The sequence below is a fragment of the Phocoena phocoena genome, chromosome 16 (assembly GCF_963924675.1).
Source record: "Phocoena phocoena chromosome 16, mPhoPho1.1, whole genome shotgun sequence".
NCBI lineage: Eukaryota > Metazoa > Chordata > Mammalia > Artiodactyla > Phocoenidae > Phocoena > Phocoena phocoena.
Genome location: NC_089234.1, coordinates 9,414,865 through 9,438,836, shown reverse-complemented (window position 1 = coordinate 9,438,836; position 23,972 = coordinate 9,414,865). Strand labels below are relative to the sequence as shown.

The window sequence follows — 23,972 nt, the reverse complement described above, 5'->3', positions numbered from 1 at the left end:
TCCAGCTTTGATTCTCGGCAGGTTTTCCTGCCTTTACTCTCCAGTGCTGTCCGGTGGAACCTGTGACGATGGAAAGGTCCTATAATTCGTGTTGTCCCATATGGTAGCCGCTAGCCACTAGTGGCTACTGAGCGCTTAAAATATGGGTCGTACACCCAAGAAACTGAATCTTTAATTTTATTTAAATTAAAAGAGCCACGTATGGTAAGTGGCTGTTGTATTGGACATTGTAGCTCAGTATATCATTCTTTTGTTTGAGTTCTTTGTAAAACTCAGCACAATGTGGAGTTGTTTGATTTGTCCCTTTAACTGTTAACAGAATGTGAGCAGCATGAGGGCATTCTCCTTGGTTTTCTTTTCTTTTTTTTTGCTGCTTTTTATTTACTTATTTATTTAGTTAAATTTTATTCAAGTATAGTTGATTGACAGTGTTGTGTTTAATTTCTGCTGTACAGCAAAGTGATTCAGTTATACATACATGTATTCTTTTTCATATTCTTTTCCATTACAGTCTCTCACAATTTTCCTTTTTATGCCTGTGTCCCCCGTACCTAGTACAGTGCCTGGCACATAGTAGGTGCTCAGTAAATCATTTGTTGAATGAATGAATGCATGAACAGATGAATGAATGTCTTACTAGCAAAAAGAATCCTAGGCCCATCAGCTCCACACTGAGCTATGCCAAGGGACCCTGCAGTTGGGGACTTGATGGGGCCAGAACAGGCTCGGGTGGACCCCAGGCACTAAGGTTCTGTGGTACTTGACCCAGGAAGACAGCTGGTTCAACCCTTGGCCTGCCAGTCACCACCATGTAGCGTCACAGGATCCTGCCAGAGCCCCGGGTTAAAGGAAGCACATCCCTGCCTAAAGGCTCCCGCAGAATATCCCAGGATGCATTGCAGGCTACAGGTTACTCAGGTAACAGCTGGACACGCACCGCAGCCTCCTCCTTCCCTTCCTGCATGGCTCGCTCCTCCTCTCAGACGTCTGTTTTCTCCCAAACTTCTGTGCACCTGAGGGTGTCTCTGTCCGTCTCTCAGCTGGTCTCTTCCCCGCCTTCATTGCTGGGTAGATGAGGCAGCGGCTGCAGGCAGTGCAGAGGCTTATGAGGCTGGGGCAGGACAGTGTGAGGTGCGAATTCCCTTTGTTCTCTCATTCTTTGCCCTAGCAAAAGAAAGCGGCTCCTAGGGCCTTCTGCACAGTGCATCCCATTTCTGTGTGATAAATTACCTGTTGGAGAGGTGGACTTCCCACAGGTTTTGTACTTGCCAACCCTCCTTATTTAGAAGCGTTGTTTTCTCTGCGTTAGCTGCTTTCACTGTTTTCTCTGCTTTCTCCTGAAATGGAAGCAGCAGCAGCTCCTGGCTCTGGGCCGGGGATGGTGGGGTGGAGGCAGGGGTGGAGGTGGCCCTTCTGTCCAGGGTTTGCTCCAGCCCTGCTAACAGGCAGATCCAGCATCTCTTTGTCCTTATGGGACTGACAGCTAAGGCCAACTGCTGGGCCCAGTTTGCGGTCAACATCCCAGCTTCATTTCCTTCAAGGTGTTTGTGGAGTTGCAGAGTCTGAGAATTTTAGAGCTGGAAACATCAGGATCTTAGATATCACAGGGGGCTTTTTCCTGACAGAAAGTTAGTTTTAAATCCCATGAGCACGTCATTTGTGAACTATCACTCGGGCCTTTCCTGCTAGTTATTATTCAAACTGAGTCTGGTAGTCATTTTTGTTGTTGTTGTTGTTGTTTTTGCGGTACGCGGGCCTCTCACTGTTGTGGCCTCTCCCGTTGCGGAGCACAGGCTCCGGACGCGCAGGCTCAGCGGCCACGGCTCACGGGCCCAGCCACTCCGCGGCACGTGGGATCTTCCCGGACCGGGGCACGAACCCGCGTCCCCAGCATCGGCAGGCGGACTCTCAACCACTGCGCCACCAGGGAAGCCCTTGGTAGTCATTTTAATCGTTTCCCTTTAACTTTCAATTTGCTAAAAAATATATTTAGATATATCATTTGGCAAGCTTAAACCAGAGGTGTCCTCCCAGGGCAGTGAAATAGCTTAGACTGTAAATTCTCTCCCCGCTGAGGAAGTGTAGTGGATAGTTTATTTGGGGATAAAAATGACTGACAGGGCCCTTGGTCCAGGCCCTCCCTTGAGTCTTAGCCTGTGTCTTTGCCCTGAAGTGTCTTTTAATTTTCTGATTCCTTCCATCATCTCAGGGATGTTCTAGAGGTCAATTTCTAAGGGAAGTGGGGGTTTACCCTGTTTATCCGAGTGGGAGGTAGCTGAAGTTCGTCTAGGTTGAGCTTAACACTTATTAAACACCCAGCCGCTCTTTATTGATGCTGGGGGAGAAAATCACACTGAGATTTGCCAACAACCCTGTCAGTGGCTGCCCGCCCAGGAGCAGCCATGCTTTCTGCAGCTCCGCCCCCTTCCCCCCACCCTGCGCAAGCTCGCCTTTAATGGGGATCAGATCTGGGTCTCTGGGACTTCAGAAGCAGTCTGGATCAAAGGGGGCTCCAGCTTCTGAGAGTTACTTTTCTTTGTCAAGGCCCTGGTGGGACTTGCTAATCGTTCTTTGATCTGCTTTAAAGGGACATGCCTAAAGCAGTCTGGAAGTATTTTCCCTCCAGGAAGAAGGCGGGAGAGGCTGGCTTTACTTTAGGGAAAACATCTGCAGACACGTAGGTCTTGCGTGGAATTTCCTGGCCCGACTTTGTTCATAGAGGATCTTGTCACTGTGTTCATTTCCTTTAATGCTCGAGGGGAGAAAGACTGACCCTGAAGACACTTTCCTGGAGGACACTGCTGCTGGGGGAGTGAGGTCATCACTCACAACATTAGTCTCCAAGGAACTCTGCTCCTGGGGGAGAAGGAAAAGGCTGAAGTGCCCAGAGGGTGTTCGGGAGGCAGCTGCTGGGGGTGGGGGGGTGGTGCCGGGGTCAGGCTGGACCCTTTGGTATTCCAGCCTCAGTGTCTCTTCCTCGGAAGGGCTTTGACTGTGGCCTCAGCTAGGCACCTTCGCTGGCACGTGAAAAACCAAAACTTCAAACTGATTTAAAGAAAAGAGGGAGCGGGGGAGAGAGAAATTAGGAGTTTGGGATTAACAGTTACACATTACTATATACAAAATAAACAACAAGGACCTATTGTATAGCACAGGGAACTATATTCAATATCTTGTAATAACCTGTAAGGGAAAAGAATCTGAAAAAGAATGTATATATATGTATATGTATACCTGAATCACTTTGGTGTACACCTGAAACTAACACAACATTGTAAATTAACTATACTTCAACTGAAAAAATAAAAAAGGTCCAGAGCAAAGAAAAAAAAAAAAAAAGAAAGAAAGAAAAGAGGGAAAATGTTTCCTATAACTGACAGGTGGTAATTGTCAGGATGGCTTAGAGAAAGGGATCTCCTCCCATTTTGTCCAAAAAGCTGGACAAAAACCTGAAAAGCCTAAAGCATCAGAGTTTGTGGCTTTTAGACTCACCTTCTTTGACCTACAGTAGGTGAGTTCCTCCTGGGGCTGCCCCTCTAACCTCTTGATGCCTCTAAGGGGCTTTCAGCAGCTGGGGTTTTGTGCAGCCTCTGGTGCTGCCTGCAGGGACCAGGCTGGGAAGTGAGGAGACCGAGGGGAGGGGTGGTCCTCTGGGCCCCGGTCCTTGTTTGGCCGATGAACTGACCTTCAGCAGCTCAGCCTGTGTCTCGGGCCCTAACGGGGGTGTCATGGGAGGCGAGCCTGCTCCTGGGAAAACTCCCGGGTGTTTCGGCACCTGTCTTTCTCCTGACTGAAAGTCCTCCGTTTCCTCTCTGTCTTTCTGGCTGGTGAAACGGGTCCATATCTGTGACCTGCATATTTTACATGGACCAGAGAGTCAGGTGACATTGACACTGCGGGGGCGGGGGGTGCTGATGTAGTGACCCAGCTGCTCCCGAGATAAAGAGGGGTGAGTGTGCCCAGATCAGCACTAAGCAGCCCATCTCCACTGTCAAGAACAGTGCGGAGTTAATAAACACCGCCTTAAAAAACAATTAGTGGACCGCCGCACACAATGCAGACCTGTCCTAGGTTCCTGGGCACGAGGCATTGCCGGCTCAGTCTGTGCCCTCAGGATCGTCAGCTTTCAGAGCCTCAGTGATGACATCCGTGAAATGGGGTTAACACCCCATCCCCCTCCTTGTTGCAGAAGAATTCTCCACCTAAGAGAATATATGTAAAGAAATGATATATGACATAATGATGGATACATGTCATTATACATTTGTCCAAACCCAGAGAATGTAAAACACCAAGAGTGAACGGTAATGTAGACTGTGGATTTGGAGTGATTATGATGTGTCAATTTTATGTTGATCAATTGTAGCAGATGTCCCACTCTACATGAGGATATTAGTAATAGGAGAGTCTATACATGTGTGGAGGCAGGGAATAGTAAGTATATGAAAAATCTCTATCTTTTCCTCAGTTTTGCTGTGAACCTTAAACTGCTCTTAAAAAGTAACGTCTTAATAAAAAAACAAACAAAAACAACAAAACAAAGAAATGATCTATGAAATGTTTCTGGTTTTTTGTTTGTGTGAACATAGCGTAATTCCTATGTAATCTACTGAAGAAAACCCTGCAATGCCAATACATTATGTAGTAGACTACATTAATATCACTTGTCTGAACTGTTTATAACAACAAGAAAACCCCTTCGTGCTTATGAATGTGGAAAAGAACATGCTAAACCTCAGAACCAGCCTGCTGGGAAGGGGGTGCTCTAATACTGCTGTTTCGTTCTCTAAGCTCACTCTCTTAGGTTTATATATTATATTTCCCAATCTGTGCTCAAAATATATACTATGACATGGCATGACATGACATGATATTTGTAATTTCCTGGGTACTGATTTTCTCCCACTTCTCCGAAATGTGACCACTCCTTCTAAAAGTCAGGGTTTAGATGCCTCTGGTGGTGGGTGGAAGGGACCAGAGGTGCGGGGGTGTTTGGGTACAGGCTTGCCAGATGATACGGATTGCCCAAATCTCAGGGGCCCTGGGAAATATCTTCCCCATACCCAGATGTAACCTTTTATTGGTAAAAAATGAAGTTGGGGATGAAAATCCGTGACGTTGGAGCAGTCAAGTTGTAAGATAGAAGGGAACAAAGTAATAGAATGATGGCTACACATGAAGAATTGGGGGCCAAGGTGATGCAGCGGCCACACTCGGCCTGCAGGGAGCCCACATCTGTTGGGGAGGCCAATGCCACACCCCCAAGCCGTGCACATGGGCATCCTAGGCACTGGGCTGGAGACCTCAGTGTGCAGTGGGGGTGAGGAAATGACCGAGCAGCATCCCGTGTCTTTGCGAGGTCCCCAAGCTGCGCGTTGACAGTGTGTCCATGTGTCAGGAAGTGAGTCTGCATCTTCTCTCATCTGGGACCTGGAAAAAATCTAAGACGGAGAGCACTGGACATACTGTGATAAGATGGGTGAGCTCATCTCAGACAGGCATCTATTAAGGGCTCAGAATCCAGTGTTTGTGCCCGTGGAGTCCCTTGTTCTGAGTGACACATACCCTCCCCTTCCCGCTCTCCTTCTGGCTCATTCTGAGGCATTGCTTCCAAGGCCTGGGGTGAAAATAGTGTCTAAGGGAGAAATTGAGGGTTTGTGGGGCCTCCGTCTTGAAATGGTGCTTAGGAAGTGTCTGATATTTTTTCCATATCTGAGTACTTTTGCATTCTTTGGCGGAGATGCTCATTTTCCATCCCTGATGTCTTTGTTGTAAGATTTCTATTTACTTGAACTTAGAGGCTGTGGAATGAGGACCCGGTGGATGGGGTTTCCTCCAGGAGTCTGATCTCAAGCTGGCCAGTTCTCTCAGTGGCCATGATGATGATTACCTGAACCAAGCCCGTGAGACCCTCTGGTGTTGCTTGTTGAAGGAGGTGCGGGGTGGAATGTCAAGAGTCAGAGCTTCTCCATCTTAATTTTGGGCAAAATGTATCATATTCTCCATTCATGCTTCCCCCAGTTTTGTGAGCAAAGACTTAGGTGAAATTCCTGATTCTTTCCTTTTCTTATCTCTTATGCTTAATCCATTCCCATGTCCTGTGACAAATAAAGGCAAGAAGAGATAAGCCCCTAATTATTTAATTCATCTTACATTAAGGTTTTCAGCTGAAACCAGAAGCATGACTTTTAAATGGCAGGAACCTTGAGATAATTGGAGAACTTTGAGCCTTTGATGCAAGAGATTTGAGAAACAGAGCACAAAGCTGGCCTTTAACATCTTGCCCTAAAAATAAGTGAGGATGGAGGCTGGAGCATGCTTATAAGTAACTGGGTTTGCAGGCAAGATGAAGAGAAATAGCCAGGTGACTGTGGTCAGATTTGTACCATGTTCTGTTCCTTTTATCATAAAATTGAGTTGATTGTTGTCAAGAAGGTCAGCTCTGAGAGTCTATTTTAACCCAATTGGCTTATTGTCACAAATCCCTTAACCTTGAGACAGTTTGTCTGTTTGATGTGGGTAATTTATCTGTTCGTTGGAGCTTTGTTATACGTAACTGAAATATGAGGTTACTTATCAGCTTTGTCATATTTAAACCAGTGATGATGACTGCGATATTTTTGTTATTATTAAATCAACCAGTGTAAAAGATGATTCAGAGTCTCTTGGAGTTGAGAAAAAACTATTTTTTTCCTTGTATCAATTATAGTGCAAGTAAAAATAAATGCTTATATTTAGCCAAAACTTTTTTTTTTTGCGGTATGTGGGCCTCTCACTGCTGTGGCCTCTCCCGTTGCGGAGCACAGGCTCCGGACGCGCAGGCTCAGTGGCCACGGCTCACGGGCCCAGCCGCTCCGCGGCATGTGGGATCTTCCCGGACTGGGGCACGAACCCGTGTCCCCTGCATCGGCAGGCGGACTCTCAACCACTGTGCCACCAGGGAAGCCCCTAGCCAAAACTTTTTGAAAACGCTCTTGGAATCTCAGTTCCACCGCTGACAGCTGGCTCCTTAATTCTCACATGTTAGCACCTCAAATCTGGCCACTTCTCACCACCTTGGTCCATGCCCCTCCTCTAGTCTGAGCCCCATCTTCTCCCTTCTGGACTCTCCTATCTCCTTGCTGATCTGATCATCTCCTCACCCCCCCACCCCCCCCCCCCCCGCCTCCCACTCCTGCTCCTAATGCTGTTCTCTGAGCAGCCAGAAAGACCTTTTAAAAACGTAGATCAGGGGCTATAACTTCTGTTTTGTTGATTATAGTTTCTCTCTGAGTGGCTGTGAATTAATTCAGTAAATAGTCGAGTGAAGTTTCTTGCTTAATTTTACAATTCCTCGCCCACAGCCCTTTTAGCCGTACGTGTCTGGGGGCGGGGGTTGCTGTTAGGTGTGTGGGAAGAACAAGAAAATCACACTCTTTTCTCATCGCTCTGTAGAAAACTCAGGAATCATTGGTACAGCTGTCCTCTGACTACAGGGGGCTTTAAAGAAAAGATGACTATGCTTAGTGTTTCTCTGATTATGTTTAGGTGATGGATACAATAATCTTGGTTGTAGAATTTTAACACTTGAAGGACTGGAGAGAGTAAATGCCTTCGAACTGCCTGGGCTTGTGCACGGCATTTCCCAGGTATAAACTCACTCCTCAAAGTAACCCCATATGGCTGGTGGTACCACCACCTGTTACTCGCTACTACGCGCACTGCATAGATGGGGAAACTGCGGCCCAGGGATGTTACAGAAACTGTCCCACGTGGCTCACCTCACAGATGACAGAGCAGGACTTTTAGAACCAGATCTGTTGATCTCATTTTTTATATTTGGTGAATGTTGCGCTCTGTTCATCTACAAAATGATCAGAATCATAAATTCCTATCTTATACACAAAGAAAGTGCTTTCACTTAGATTTTATCAGTTCAGAATTTTTAATAAGTAGGTCAAAGACTGGGTTGATGTCGCTGCGTCTTGTACGAGAGAGGGCACGGTAACACACTGAGGCAGGCAGTGCCTTCAGGGAAAAGCGTGTTTTCAAGGCATTGAACAATACTTATACTCTGCAACTGGCCTCCTGTTTACCAGCTGTTCTTTTCCTTTTTATCATGTAAAGAGATGGGAAAGAAAGGGACACAAGATTGGCATCCTGCTCCTTCTTTATTATACAGAAGCGCTGTTTGCAGACGGTGGTAGAAAATGAGCTTTTCAAACTTTCTAAATGTCAGACTTTTTTTTACAGAAGTATCCTGGCCACCCCATCCCGAGTTCAGGTTTGTACATCTTGTTTCTGTGTGCAGCATCGCGATGGAGGCTCATTGAGACCCACAGTGGACCGCAGGTTGTCATTCACTTAGCAGAGCTGGGAAAGAGGTTTTCTGGAGAATTCATCTTTCTGATTAGCAGAGAGAGGCTGTGGGACGTATTGGTCCAGATAAGTGAAATATAGCAAAATCTAAACCCACTCTGGAAGCATGTTCTCAGTTGTCACAGCATCGGGGTCTCCAGATGCGTCGCTGAAGGTCACTGTTCTCTTCCCCAGGAGGGTGTTGTTTCTGAACTGAACTTGGGTCCGCTCGCCTGCTTTGCAGCAAAGCCGATCTACTGACACTGGATTGCGGTAAAAGAAAGTACAGCATTTATTTGCAGCGCGACAGGCAAGGAGAATGGTCAACTCATGCTCAAAAGACCTGAACTCCTCAAAGGTTTGCAGGGAAGGATTTTTTTTCTTACTTATTTTTGGCTGCGTTGGGTCTTCATTGCTGCACACGGGCTTTCTCTAGTTGTGGCGAGTGGGAGCTACTCTTCGTTTCGGTGCACAGGCTTCTCATGTGGTGGCTTCTCTTGTTGCGGAGCACTGGCCCTAGGTGTGCGGGCTTCAGTAGTTGTGGCACGCAGGCTCAGTAGTTGTGGTTCGCAGGCTCTAGAGCTCAGGCTCAGTAGTTGTGGCACACGGGCTCAGTCGTTGTGGCTCACGGGCTCTAGAGCGCAGGCTCAGTAGTTGTGGAGCACGGGCTTAGTTACTCTGCGGCGTGTGGGATCTTGCCGGACCAGGGATCAAACCCGTGTCCCCTGCATTGGCAGGCAGATTCTTAAGCACTGCGCCACCAGGGAAGTCTGGGAAGGATTTTTAAAGGCAACATTTGGAGTGAGGGCTGCAGGGTGGATAACTTTCTTTTGATTGGTTGGTGGTGAGGTGACAGGATGACGTTTAGGGAATCTCAATCATCAACCTTCTGGTTCCAACCAGTCTGGGGTCTGCGTACTTGTGGTCAGTGTGTAGTCACCATCCTCCACCCGGGAGGGTCTTGGTTCCTGCAAAACATGTGTCCACTTGTTCTGTGTATATTGATACCTTCAGGAGGAACTAGGACTCTGTTTTATCACTGAACTATTGTTTCTTTACTGCTTTTCCTTTGTTTCTGCATTCCCTCACTTCCTAATCAGTAACTGCTTGAGTCTGCTCTTTGGAACCCAGGGAAGGCCAAGGAGACAAAAACCTTTTTCTACAAACAAGAATCTGTAGGTTCCTGCTCCGTTAATAATCCCAGCTGCTTGGGTCTCACAAGGAACTCGCCATGCTTTCTGGGATGCTCAGGTTTTAACAAGCTGGTTGAAATCTACCTGTAAGGTGTATATGTATTTGTTAAGGACAAGGACTTCTCAGCGTGACTCAGTAATGTATTTATACTGAGTGAAACATTACAAGGGGTGAGTATAGGGATGTTAATGCCTGATGCAGTAAGGGCCCTCAAGTCCTTTCTCCAGTGGCCATTATTAACAATAATTTGCAAAGCCTTAAAGGACCAATTTAAAGGTAAGATTATAAATGAAGAATTTTATGAAGTCAAAATGCATGAGCTTTAAGTTATTGATGGAAAGTGCGGGAATCAAATTGGCAGGGCAGCCTCCACTGCTCCTTTTCTTGTTTTGACTAGAGAGGGGGATGGCATGGCGGGGGAGCTAGGCAAGGGAGGGGACACACATACACGTGCGCACACGCACGCACGCACAGGAGGGGAGGGAGGCAAATAGAAATGGAGACACAGAGAGATAGACACACAGAGAGAGACAGACACTCAGGTGAGGACACTTTGGATCTAAAGAACTTGGGAACCAGGAATCTAAGGCCAGAGCCGCCCCTGCTCTCTGCTAAGCGGAAATCCTGTGGCCTCCTGAAAGAGTCTGTCCTGGGATGTCAGCACTTCAGTCTCCCTTGACTCTGTGATGATATTACCCTTTGCCCAGGATGTGATTGATGAGGGTAACAGACTTCAGGGGCTGACTTGACCCCCAACAGAGGCCACTTTCTTGACCCCAGAGGTCTGAGTGGCCCATGACCTCCCCTCATCACTCCCTGTAGGTTCTAAGAACCTCAAGCCACTATAGTCAGGATGCCAGGGCCAGGGTGCCTAGACATACACTGGTTGAATGAGGGGGAGGGGGTTAAGTGTGGCCATAAGGAAGGGGAGAGGGAGTGAGTAGGGCAGGAGACCCAGGCTGGCCTGGCTGGATACCCTGCATCAGGCAGTCGTGGACCCAGACGCAGAAACTCCATTTGATCTCTTGCCTTGGAGGTGAGGATGCTCTGGGAAACTGACAGCACCCAAATGTACCAGAGACTGATCTGCAAATGAGGAGTCTAGCCTGTCAACGTCCAGGAGCCTCTGGGACGTGGAGGACGGTACTTGGGTTAGGACAGGAGACGGAAGACACGAGCTCTGGTATTGGCTCCGAGCCCTCGGCAAGTCGCTGAGCCACTTGGCTATGGATTCTCCTCCTGGGCACCCAGGAGGACGCAAGCTTCTCGAGATGGGGAGCTGATCTGTCTGACTCAGCTGCCCAGGTGCCCAGCACCTGACAGGTCCTGCTGAAATAGTCATGGAGTGAAATCCACGTGCCTCCCTTGTTGTGAGGATCACGTGAGAGGCTGGATGAGGAAGCTCTGAGGTACTGATTGTAAAACATTGGCCCCTGCTTGGGGCACCCCCATCCTGGTACCCAGGTGCCTGCCTGGAAAACCACCTTGAAATCAGAAGAATGCTCGCTGAGTGTGGCAGGTGAGCCCTGGATGCAGGACGGATGCTTCTTGCAGGCTGTGACAGCACCTGGAGGGTGGCCCCGCTGCACTCCTGCGGGTAGAGCCTGGAGGGGGCTGGCCCACGTGGGCGTGTCTGCCCTGAACTGTGCAGAGGGGATTGGCTGCATTCTAGCTGCCACTCTGCTTTCTCCAAACTCCTTGTCGGCGCCTTCTCTTATATTGTGTCACTCTGGACATCCAGCTAATCAGGTCCCAGCTGTGTTCAATTCCTTGCGTTCTGGACCATCTCTACATAGATATATATGTGTATGTAAATATACATGTGTTTATGTGTATTTGTTTATGTTTATATATAATTATTGTACCCCAAATAAGCTCATACTATATTCCTTAATTTGCTCGGGTATTTTTATAAATTTATTTATTTTATTTATTTATTTTTGACTGCATTGGGTCTTCATTGCTGCGCGCGGGCTTTCTCGAGTTGCGGCGAGCGGGGGCTACTCTTTGTTGCGGCACGCGGACTTTCCATTGAGGTGGCTTCTCTTGTTGCGGAGCACGGGCTCCAGGTGCACGGGCTTCAGTAGTTGTGGCACGTGGGCTCAGCAGTTGCGGCTCGTGAGCTCTAGAGCGTAGGCTCAGTAGTTGTGGCACACGGGCTTAGTTGCTCCGTGGCATGTGGTATCTTCCCGGACCAGGGCTCAAACCCGTGTCCCCTACACTGGCAGGCGGATTCGTAGCCACCGCGCCACCAGGGAAGTCCCTGATTTGCTGTTTTTCTACTTACCACTTAGCTTGGAACTCTCCTGACTGTACTTGCAAACCCACCCACCCTCATTAACAGTATGCGGTTCTGAGGGAGGGTTTGTTACTTGCCAGGTGCTAGAAAAAGCCCTGGTGGTTGTGGCCAAACATTACTGCTCTGTTTGAGTTTTTGCCTCCTCTCCTATTGTTTTTCTGTCTCTTTTACCACTTAGTCTTTATAGGTGCTATTTATCTGCCTATCGTTTTTTTGCTAGCATCCATCAATATCCAGTTAGATTTTTAAGAATCTGAGTTGAAAGATTCCAATGTAAGTTACTCAGGCAAGCCGTTAGGCTACAAAGATGAGATTTCAGGAGTATCAGCATGAAGGTCAGGACATAAAAGGGCCATCTGGGTCCCTTGTCTCTTTATTTCTCCTGAGACTTGATTCAGTCTGGCCTTTCTCCAGGAAGGCATAACACCATGCGGTTACAAATCTGTGGAATCACGAGTCCGGAGCCCATTCAGCGTTGATTCTTCACTGCCTGCAATGAGGCCCGCAGCCAGTAGAGTCACTTCTCTTTTGTGAAGTTTCCGGTGTCATTGCAGTTAAGTCAATTTCAGAGCTAACTCTGTGTGTGTGTGTGTGTGTGTGTGTGTGGCGGGGGGGGTTCATCGGGCACACGTGTACACACACGTGTGTAGTGCCACACCGAGCCCTCACCCCTGTCCCTGGCAGACGTGGGTTGTGTGCACCTTGAGGGAAGGATGAGGCCCAGCTCAGTGTGACTCTGAGAGTGTCCACATTCTCATGGATGCACTTGTGTCCACGGACCACCTGGCAGGACAGCCATCCCGTGCTGTGTGTGGCCTCCAGATTCTCTTTCATGCCCAACTCAGTAGGCAAGACCAAATAAAATAGAAGACTTAACTGGCTAGCAAATCACATTCCCCCAAATTTCTGTTGCTTAGAAGCCAAGGGCAGACTTGGAGCCGTAATAATATGGAGGAAGTATTATCCTTCCAGTTATTTCCCCACTTATTGGACAAACAATCCAAGGGCCTGGGAGGTCGAGTGACTTGCCTAAGGTCACACGGTTACAGTGAGTGACGTAGTTATAGTGTCGTGAGAGCTGATGGACTGCATACCATCCATTCCAACTTCTGATTTCTTTGGGGGACATTCTGTCTCCCCCATTCCACTGGGTCTGGATGGGTTGCTTATTTATCAGGGTTCCCTACCCTCTTCTAGCTAAATGATGGGCCTGCGATCCAAGGTGGGCCAATTGGACACTCCTCCCTATTTCTTCAAATCTGACTCCTCAGCCACCATAGCTTTTCTGTATAAATTCCATTTTTTAGTTATTGAGTCGGTTCCTGTTTCTTGCAACTATAGTCAATTTACAACAGGCCATCACCAGGTCTGCGGGACTCCTCTATGTATGTATACTCTTTCCCTTTGTGATTGCATTTCTCTTGCTGGAGCAGCAGCCTAACCCAGAGGTGGCCAGTAAGTTGATGGCCAGTGCCTTTTGAACCCTGCTGACGTCTCAACATAGCCACCAAGTGAAAGCTGCTTGAATCTGAAAATGGACCTGGCTTATAGCCCGACAGACGCTAGGTGCCAAGAATCTTGGGATACGTGTGTTAGCATCTATGTTGATTTTCCCTAGAGTGTCAGGCTGAAAATCCTAGCTGCCTGGCTTGCCAGAGCTGGCTCTGTGTTCGTGAGAGACAGCACTTGACCGTGGGCCCCTCAGTCACCTGACAGTCCAAGAAGCATCCCAGCCAGCCTTTGGTTGTGTTGAAATCACGTTCTCCCTTCACCTGTATATTGAGGAGCGATGCTGTTGAGCAATCCCTTTTCTATGTCCGGGATGGACAAATTAAAGTGAAAGGCCCTTTTCAGTTGGCCCGAAAAAATGACCAGTCCGGCCAAGTTGTTTTAGGCAGGAGGGAAGCATGTGTGTGTGTGTTTGGGGCAGAGACAGCTTTTCTTGACAAGGCTCTCACAGCAGAATGTTCTGACGAGTAGAATTTAGTGCACATCAGTTTCAAAGATATCTGCTCACTCACAAATCCATCCGACTCTTACGTGAGCTGCAGAGATGAACGAGACGTCTGATCTCTCGAGAGCTCAGGTTCGTTCCCGGAAGGTCTCCCTCTGTCTTCGGGCGGGACGGTGGTCTTCTGACCTGGAGGATTCGAGCCGTCCTCCCTGAGTCGGGGCTTTGGGCCAGTGCTCTGCCTTTCCCTTGGTTTGTCTTCAAGGAGGGGGTGGGTAGGAGGAGAAGGGGCTCACTTCTCGCTCATGTGGTCCCTCCACGAGGAGCTCAGAGGCTGGGGCTCGTGTCCTGGGAAGCCCCCCACCTCTCAAGTGCCTACACTGTGTCCTTTCACTCTTGGTGGGTGGTGACAAGAACCTGTGTCCCCCGAATCACTTTCACAGTGGGAACTGTACACTGGAATTCTGAGGAATTGATCTGGAAATTGATACGCACGTGGAAACGTCCCCTCCACCTTAGCAACGCTTAATCACACAGTGTGTCTTGATAATCAGGTAACCTGTAAGTATAGGTAACTTTAGATTTCCAGGGTGGGAGGGACATTATATTTAGAAAAGAAAGCTGTTATTTGGAGTCAGTGTTTCCTGCAGGCAAGCCCAGTTCTATAGAACGTCTGCCACGAATGGGCTGGTGGCCTTGGGAATCACTTTAGCTCTCCAGGGCTCAGTTTCCTCACCTGTTTAAAAAGACGTGATAAGAGTGTTGGAGCAGGAAGGAGTCTCTAAGTTTTCCACCAGCTTCAAAGTTGGAAGATTCTGTGGTCTCTAAAATGTATTCTCCCAAGCCCTTGAATTAGCTTTAGTAAAACTTAAGCAAAATGTAACCGTTTAATGATGTGCTGGAAAACTGCATTTATAGTTCTCTCTTAAAAGGGTCTGACGTTTTATTTATAGATACACATTCACACATGTATTTGTATATGTATGTATGTATGTGTATATATTATAATATGTTAATTATATTATACTAACTACTTATATATGATACTAATATTATACTGTGTTATATTATTATTATATTATGTGAGTGATCTTATACTACTTTGTTGTTGTAGTTTATAGAAGTAAAACACAAACATATTTAAACCAAATCAAAAATATAGGTTAATAGGCCTCGGGGTTCTACATTCTGCCGGCTGTCTTGCTTTGGGGACAGTTGCCATAAAATACTGTTTTGACACAATGTGCCATCTATAGAGGGACCGTATTCGTTGTTGTACAGAGGAGAAGTTTCCAAGCTGTGCTCTGTGGGCTTCAGCACTCTATAGAGATTCTCCAAAATCTGAGAAAAGTATTTGAAAAGATATTTAGAAACTTTACCAGCGCACTGGGGAGCTTGGTAGACTTCAGGTTTCAGCACCCAGCACGGTGTGTCCGCACTTGGTTACACATTTCCATCTTTCTTTGTACACACACACTGTGTGGTGTTGGATGCCACAAGCATATGGCCCTGTGCTGATAGATTAATTTGGTTTTGCCCGGTTAGGTAGCTCTCCTGTCTTATCTGCCTTATTAAAGAATGTTCCATGGTCACAGGACAAGCTGTTAAAAACAGGTGTTGTTTGTGGTTAACTCATCGGTATGTATCGGGACTTTTCTTTTCTTTTCTTGTTTTGGCTGCACTGTGCCGCTTGCAGGATCCTAGTTCCCCGGCCAGGCCTCGCGCCCGGGCCCACTGCAGTGGAAGCACGGAGTCCTAACCACGGGACCTCCAGGGAAGTCCCTGGGACTCTTCTTAATAATGCGCAGCCAGGAGAGGAATTAACAGATCTAATGCTGCAGTTGGCATCCCCGACCCTCAGTGTCAAATTTTCAAGTTCATCAAAATAGCTTAATTGTTCTCAATAATAGACTTTATAATGAGAATATATTATACCTTGAGCTTACATAATAAGTGAAATACGACCTTTCTCTATGCATAGGAATTTCATGTAAGATGCATTTGGAAAAATAGTTCTGTTGCTAAAAAGGTTTGGAAGCCACTGATGTAGTAAGACAGCCCAGATTTTAGAGGCAGACAGTTCTAGATATGAGCCCAGCTTTCCCTAGCTTACTAACCGGATGGCCTCGAGCGAAGTAATTTGCCTCTCTAAACCATAGTTGGTGTCTTCTGTAAAATGGGCCTGCTCTCCAGCAGCAGGATGTTTTTGCAGATTCTCGAGAAATGTACAGATGGCCTAGTCCAGTGCCTGACACGTAACAAAGAGTTCAGCATTTGATAGTTATTAGAACGCTCTTCATGCTAGGAATTAAAGTCATGATAGTTCATGCCTGGCCATTAAGAGGTATGTCTTTACACTATGGAAGTGCATATACCTTATCGTATTTGCATGTATTTACATATTTCCTTATATGGAGAGCCTAGCTCTGCATATCCTGCTGAATATATTTCCCTACCATTTAGAGTCGTTTTGGCAGACTGTAATGGCACATTTCTCTTTCTAATACAGCTTCTTGGCAAATTAAATGAGTTACTTTTTCATTTTAAAAGTGTGGAGCCTTTGCAGAATAATTTCCTGTGCTTTAGGTTCTTTTGGTAGGAAAAAATAATCAAGCAGCCGATGGGAACTGCTTTTATGCATTGGGACTCTGAAATGCTGCTTTATTTTTATGTCCAGGCTCTGTGGGGGGACTGCAGAAATCCCTGCTCTTGGGAATGTTTTTGAGCCCCCTGAGAAACTGAATAGGGAGAAAAGAGCTAACTTAAAAAGCTGCTCTCCGCCTCCTCTAATTAGCTTGCTCTCCGCTCCTGGGAGAGGGAGTGAAAATATGAAAACAATGCAGGAAGTGCTGGAAGTGAATGGCATTCTAGGGGTCCGTGGTAGCTTCTGATGCTTTGATGCAGAAAAGTTCACGGTAAACAAGGCAAGGAACCACACGGGGGCTTGGTGTACCCTTGCCCTTCCCACGCACTGCGTCCCGCACGGGGCCGTGGGGAACGGTGGTCCCTTCCGAGCAGGTGTGCCAGCTGGGCAGCTGCAAGTAGGGGAGACCTCATTGGAATTCAGCAGCTTGAATCCACAAGCGTCCAACCCTCCCTGTCGCTTGCTTGTGCTCTTGGGAAAGATCAGGGGCCCTTTGTGCTCTAAAGCCACGCATCGCCAGGGCCCGGGGATGCAGAAGCCATGGGAAGAGCACAGAGTCTCTCCCTCAGTATCTCTGCTGGAGGCTGGGGAAGCTCTCACAACATTTGTGGCTGGCGGTGCAGCTAACCTTTTCGTGACATCTTAAAGAGATTCAGATCCCGGAGATACCAGCAAAGGAATTAGGGGTGGGAATTGGGGCGACAGAAGCTGTTTTTCAGCGGAGATGGCTTTTGCCTCCTGGTGGACATGGCCCCCGGTGGAATGGGCCCGGTGGATGTGGACAACGGTGACCGGCAGTGGGGACTCCAGTCTGCAGGTCCTTCAAGGAAACTCAGGAAAGAGGCAAGTTGTCTCCGTGTATCTCTTCAGCACTGCCCCTGACGTGTGTGAAGCTGGGGGCCAGGGCGACCCCCGGGGCCCACCACGCAGATCCAAGCTCCTCTTTCTCTTTGATGCTCAGTTGTATAACTTCCTTGTGTTTTTCATCCCGGTAAACAGATTCTGCAAAACGTCAGCACCTAGATCTGTTGTTGTCCAGGCGTGGATCTTAAATTTCCCCCCTAGACAAAAGCTAAGTCCGTTAATATTAACGTGTGTTTGTGAAAGTCAGCATGGCCTCTGTCGTGTTTGCATGAATCCAGTCTTTACTAATGAAATTTGATACTATGCAGGCTTCGGCTCATTGGATCCCATCAAAAGCAGCTCTGATGTTTCTGTTCGTCTCTTTGTCCCTGAGGGCTGTGTGGCAGGTTGGAGGAGCCAGGGTCCTTGAAAGGATGGGGGTGGGGGAATCTTTGGCTCTGACAAAGTGAGTCTCTGACAGACAAGTTGTAAAAACATCGATGTAGATTTCCTGAAGGAGAACTCACCAAATGGCCCTTTTTTTCCTGTCCTGCCTGACTGTGGAGGGATTGGTTTGTCGTGGCGTTCTCTGCCGGCTGGCAGATGGTCTTTAGAAGATGCTGACTTCTGCAGAGGACACTGGTCCTTTGATATCTTGGTGCTCTGCGCTGTGAGCGTTTCGCGTTCCATACACACCTGATGCGTCGCCCTCCGATTATACATCTTCTGCCAAATCGCCGGCTGGGTCGCTCGTGCCAGCAGCGATCCTAAGTATCCACCCTCTTGATAATTACCTTCCTTGTTGCAAGTAAGTAAGTGGCATCTTGGTCTATTTAAAGTACCCCGAGACGGAAATTAGCCCACGTGATGCTGCTGCTTCTTGCACGCCGGCATCCTCAGAGTGTGGTGGGGCTGGGACCATGGACCCCCGTGCATCCTGAGTACGTAAGGAGCTGCCCTCCAGCCTGAGGACACATGCCTGGCTCAGTGATTTGGGGGTGCCTCATCCTTTCTGGCTTGAAATTGAGTCCTCAGTGGAAGCAGGGTGATGGAGGAGGACTGACTGCTCTGGATTTTCTCGAGCCCAGGATAAGGCTTTAGTTCGGTGAGTGATATCCCCTTGTTCCTGGGTGGGGGGCATCCTCTGGGTGGAGTTTCGGTTCATCTCTCTGGCTGAAGAATCTTCCTTGAGAAGAGACTTTGCTGCAGACCAGCGAGGGCCATTTTCACACTCTTGGGATCAGCAGGGGGGCTGTGCTTTGTGTTTTAGTCTGACACGTCCTCCACCTGACCTGCCAGCTCTCATTCATTCATGTATTCACTTACGGGATGTTTAGGCTGGGGATGCAGTGATAAAAAAAACACAAAACAAAACAGGCTGTCCTCTTGGCCTTTCAGCTCAATAGAAGGGAAAGATCATTAACATGATTAGAAAGTGACTAAATCTATAATAACAGGTTTTGTGCTACGAAAGAAAGGCAGTGGGAGAGAATGATGGGGTGAGGGGGAGAGAGACCTAATGAGATTTTGTCTTGTGGGGTGAGGGTCCCATGGGTGTGTTGGAACCACAGCATCACAGAGTATCCCTGGGAATGCTTCCATATCATTTTGCCTGAATTGTTGCCAAAATAACGCGAGCCAGCGTTGATCAAAAGATTCCACTGTTTGTATTTGCCACTAAGGCCAGAAATACGTATTTCGTGTAGAGCTGAGTTCAAAGACTCCATCATTTGGGCGCAAAGCTGGTGATAACGAGTTTCACTCCTGGGAATCACGCTGAGAAGTGACTTTGCTCACGGCTGGCCTTGGACCGTTTAATTGGACAGTGAGACTGGTTGCACCGGTCCTGGGAAGGGTCATTAGGCCGTGCATGGCTCCCCAGCACTGGCCCCTCGGAGCCAACGCAGCCCCGGCCACTGTCTAACCTGCTCTCCACCCCCTCTCTCTCCATCAGGAGTTCTGACTCTGAAGAAGCATTTGAGACCCCGGAGTCAACGACCCCCGTCAAAGCTCCACCGGCCCCACCTCCGCCACCCTCTGAAGTCGTTCCAGAGCCCGAGGTCAGCGCTCCGCCTCCCCCAGAAGAACCAGGTAACCAAGGATCAGGCGCCCCTGGGGGAGGCCTGGGGGCAGCCCTGCGGCTGAGCCCCAGGAAGACTCAACAGCGGCTCCTCAGGGGACCCGGCCGGAGGAGGGCACACACCCCGGGGGGCTGGAGCTCCTTAGATTGTCACCAGCCTCTGGGGCCTCTCAGCTCCCAGGCTTGCTTTGATGTGGTGTAAACTAAGGGTGCGGAGATACAGTGGGCTATTTTGTGTCTGCTTTGCAGAAGTTTAGGGGAGGCCTCTGGGGAAACCATGCATTTAACTCTGGGTGCCTTTCAGCTGACGTCCAGAACTGGGTTTGTGCGGGTCATGGAATTCTCTGGTGCAATCTTCGATTCTGACATTTGGCCCCTTGCTCCCATAAGAGTACTGGTTCTGGATCGCCCATGTGAACCTGCATTTTTATTAAAAACGTTGCCCCTGTGGGCTTGGGGATGATAATTAGTAAATGGGCGAGAAGAGAAAATGATGGACGGCTGAGTCTGTGCAGGGATGGCTCCTTTTTTCCTCATTAACTTCAAATTATCCAGACTTCTTATCACTTTCCCACACCCCCTAGTGTGACTTAGAACAAAGACCTTTATGTACCTTTCGGATGTGGTGACTACTGTGATTGGGAGGATGGGGAAGGATAGGACAGACCTCCTGTCCCAGCCTCCAGCCTGCCCAGCTGGCTGGAGTCTTCTGTGTGCTTCCTTCAGTTACACCAGCAGGGGTGGGACCACCTCAAGGAGGCCTGGAAGGAGATGGGGATTGCTAGGAATGGCCTCACAAGCTGGTCAGGGGGCCAGGTGGTCTCAGAAATGGCCATACAGGCCAATCAGGGGGCCAGGTAGTACTGTCTTCAGAGCCGGACAGCCTCAGCTGGACCCTGAACTTCAGAGGGCCCCATTCTGGCCTTCCTGGGGCCACAGCCCTCACAGCGAGGTAAGTCTGCAGAGCCAAACTCCTCCTGGACCGTGTTCTGGATACCTGGGAGCAGCCACTTCCTGGGCCCACCCCGTCCCCATCTCCTGGCCCATCTTCCCAAGGCTGACTGTGCCCGCGTTTGCACCCTTTAGCCAAGGAGATACCAGGGATGGGGCTGTGACTTCCAGTTGGGTTGTCCACACACCTGTGCTCGAGGCTGCCCCTGGTGAGGGATGGAGGTTGGGGAGAGAAGGAACAGGCCAGGGGCCCGGCCTCCATTTGTACTCTCACCCTGGCCAGGAGCCAGGTGAACTGCAAAATAAAAAACGATTTTGACCTTAATGTTGGTTTTAGAAAGAAATGGATGGGATTCTTTCTAGCTGCTCTGGCTTCAAGCTGGCCATAGTTTCAGGGCAGATACTCCTGGAGCTTTGTTCCTAAGCAGATGTGCTCCATGGTGCTGGGGGGAGAGGAGAGATACCTTTGCTGGTGTCTAATAAATGCAGTTTTCATATTCTCCCCTTTTGACAGCTTGTCAGTTAGTAGTACCGGATGCTGCAAAGTTCGTTTAGGCACTGAGCTCTGAGAGGGTAATTATTGGAATTTATTTGATTTTAAGGTGGGGAAGAAGCAGGAAGGGCTGCTTACATTTCTCAGGGAGTCGTTTGCACCCCAACTTTCTTTCTTTCATATAATAAAGAACGTAAAAATTCCATTTCCTATGATATTGTAAAAAACTCGCCCCAAGGTTTTAATGGAAAGTGACTGAATGACAAACATTTCAATCCTTAGGTCAGATGTGCAGTTACGATTAAATTACCCTTTTTTATGGGTGTAATAAGTTCACGCCTTAGGAAAGATGTCAGAAGAAGAACGAAGGCCGAGGACAGTGTGTGGTCCAACCCCAAGTGCCGTGCAGCGTCCAGAGGACGGTCATTGCTGTGGGCACGTGTGCGTCCCGTGGGATTTCCAGTCACATAGCGCTTCTGGGGTTGGTTTGCCACCTCTGTTCTTTTCTTCAGCCTGTCTTTGTTCTTTCTTCCTGACTTCTCTTGCAACAAAGCGAAGAACAATCTCCATTCTTAAACACACACCCACACGCACGCACAACACTCAGCTCTTGCTTGGTGGCACTTTTTGAAAGAATGAACACTATGGAGGATTAGGAGAGAACCCCCAGTGGAAGGGGTTGGAGCCGTGAATTGCCATGAGTCACAGCCCCATGGAACTTTTGATTACCCTGGCTGGAGTCTGACTTTATGCTTCTCCTCCTTGGAAAACTACAGTGAGGCTACATGTATGCGGATTATACAATAAGGACGCTTACGGTCGGGATTGTGTCTGCCTAAAGCCCCCCTGTCTCGGGCTGTACAAAGATCCATCTGATTTGTCGCACTCATTAGAAAAGTCTGCTGGTCCCTTCTGTGGACAGCATGGGACGGTACAGATTAAAGGGGCGCTGTGCTTGCTTGTGGAGGTGGCTAGAGGAGAAGAAAGCTTCCTTCTGGGAACCGAGGGAGAGAGAGGGCAAGAGAGGAAAATCTACCGTTTGGTTTTTGCCTCTGCAGAGTGCCTGCGATGTTGCTAAAGGTGCCAAAAGAACCACAGGAAATAATAGACGAGACCTTTGGCTGTGAATAAAGACATGATTTTTCCTCCTGGAAACTTAATTTGACAAAATAACCTGTCACCTTACCTTGGGTGCCGCCAGATGGTGGTGCTGCACGGGACAGGATAATGGGTGAGATGTGGCTGGCCACCATGTGTCTGCCGCTCGTCTGGGCTGTGCCAGGGGGTGGCTTATCTGAGCCCAGTTTTTTTTCTTTTTTTTTTTAATAACTGACCTAAGATTTTTTAAATGATTGTATGATTTTACTAGTTATTAGGTAAATATACATTCCAGAGGCTCTTAGCATTTACCATTGATTAACATAGTCTAACTAGGGATGGTCACTCCAGCCTTTATGGCTTTTACTTCAGTGGCTTTGTAATTCTTGCATGGTTGGTTAAAACTGATGGTTTAGCTCATGATACAAAAACATGTGATTGCCTACGTGGATTAGTCATTAAATCTTCTTTTCAGCTAGGACATGATTTTACCTTAGGTTGCTACGTTATAGACAGATTAACTAAAAAATAAAAGTGAAATTAACCTCTTTAATTGAAAAGAAACGGGAGAAAATTAATTTGAAAAGTTAACATGCACCCCATTGTTCATAGCAGCACTATTTACAATAGCCAAGACATGGAAGCAAACCACGTGTCCATCGACAGATGAATGGACGGAGAAGATGCAGCGCATATATATACACAGTGGGATACCACCCAGCCATTAAAAAAGAACGAAATAATGCCATTTGCAGCAACATGGACGCACCCAGAGACCATCATATTAAGTGATGTAAGCCAGACAGAGAAAGACAAACATCATATAATATCACTTATATGTGGAATCCAAAAAAAATGATACAAATGAACTTATTTACAAAACAGAAATAGACCCACAGACCTAAGAAACAAACCTACGGTTACCAGAGGGGATAGCGGGGGAGTGGAAGGTAAATTAGGAGTTTGGGATTAGCATAAACACTCTACTGAGTGCAAAATAGTTAAACAGGGACCTACTGTAGAGCACAGGGAACTATTTTCAGTGTCTTGCAATAACCTATAATGGAAAAGAATCTGAAAAAGAAGAAAAAAAAAAAATATATATATAATCACTTTCTGAGCCGTTTTCTTATCTGTAAAATGAAGCAGGTGACCCGTGAGTCCTCTGAGATCCTTCCCACTCCGACTTTTCGTGGTTCTGTAATCAGGACGCGTGGCTGCTCTACAGTGGCTGCATTATTAGAACTCAGAACTGACCACTGAAGGACAGAATGAAACGTCACATAATTAAATAATAGCTCCATTTCGTGTCTATCATGTGCCAGTCCTGTGCCAGGTTCTTAGCAAGTTTCATCCCATCTCAGGCAAGGGAAGGAACCCCAGTGCTCACAGCATCCCTGTACTGGGCATCTCATCACCTGCTTGCCAGTGAGATGTGGGGCTTCTGGACCTTGCCCTTGGTCTCAAAACAAGTGAGGGGCTGTGGCATCAGAATCCCCGCTTCTCGACTCCCTTCCATTTGGAAATCAAGTTGCTCTCTGTGCAGGCGAGATGAGCCGGTACATCCGAGGCAGAGGGTAGGCCATGCGGTTGCCAGGTGGTGGCAAGTAGGTGGTCAGTGAGGAAAGCCTGTCTATGAGACCAGGGGCGGGTTTCCATCCTACAGTTGCCCTCCCTCTGGAGACGCGGTTCCCCGTGGGGGAAGCGCTGTTTGCTCATTGTCGCACGGGAAAGGCCGGTGTGGGGGCCTTGGAGGTGACCGGAGCCACCCGTGCCCTGCTTGACCTCGACCTTTCCTCACTGCTCAGCGGGGAGGGTGGCCTTGTTGAGGCTCCAGTTGTGCTCCACGTGGCCGTGTGTGGACTGCTGTCTGCAGATTGACCCAGAAGGGAGCTTACTGCACCCAGGGGCTTCTGTTTTTACGTCTCAGGACTCAGTCTCCATACATATTGTCACTTGCTTTCATCTCCTCTGAGGTTGAAGTGCAGGGTGCCCCCCGCAGAGAGAGAGGAAGCCTCCTGGTATCAGGCGAGGCATCTGAGAGCCCGGCCAGGCGAGGGCCCTTCCCATCCTGGGGCAGGG

At 48.2% G+C, this 23,972-nt stretch overlaps 1 protein-coding gene across 3 annotated transcripts in view; it reads left to right on the top strand.

The window, feature by feature from the left end:
• Positions 1-23,972, top strand: part of LOC136136462 (transforming acidic coiled-coil-containing protein 2-like) — a 74,785-nt gene that overhangs the window by 6,615 nt on the left and 44,198 nt on the right. For all 3 annotated transcript variants that reach the window (XM_065894634.1, XM_065894632.1, XM_065894633.1), the window contains exon 2: positions 19,223-19,359. In XM_065894634.1, the coding sequence (XP_065750706.1) occupies positions 19,223-19,359 (137 nt within the window). The remainder of the gene's footprint in view (positions 1-19,222; positions 19,360-23,972) is intronic.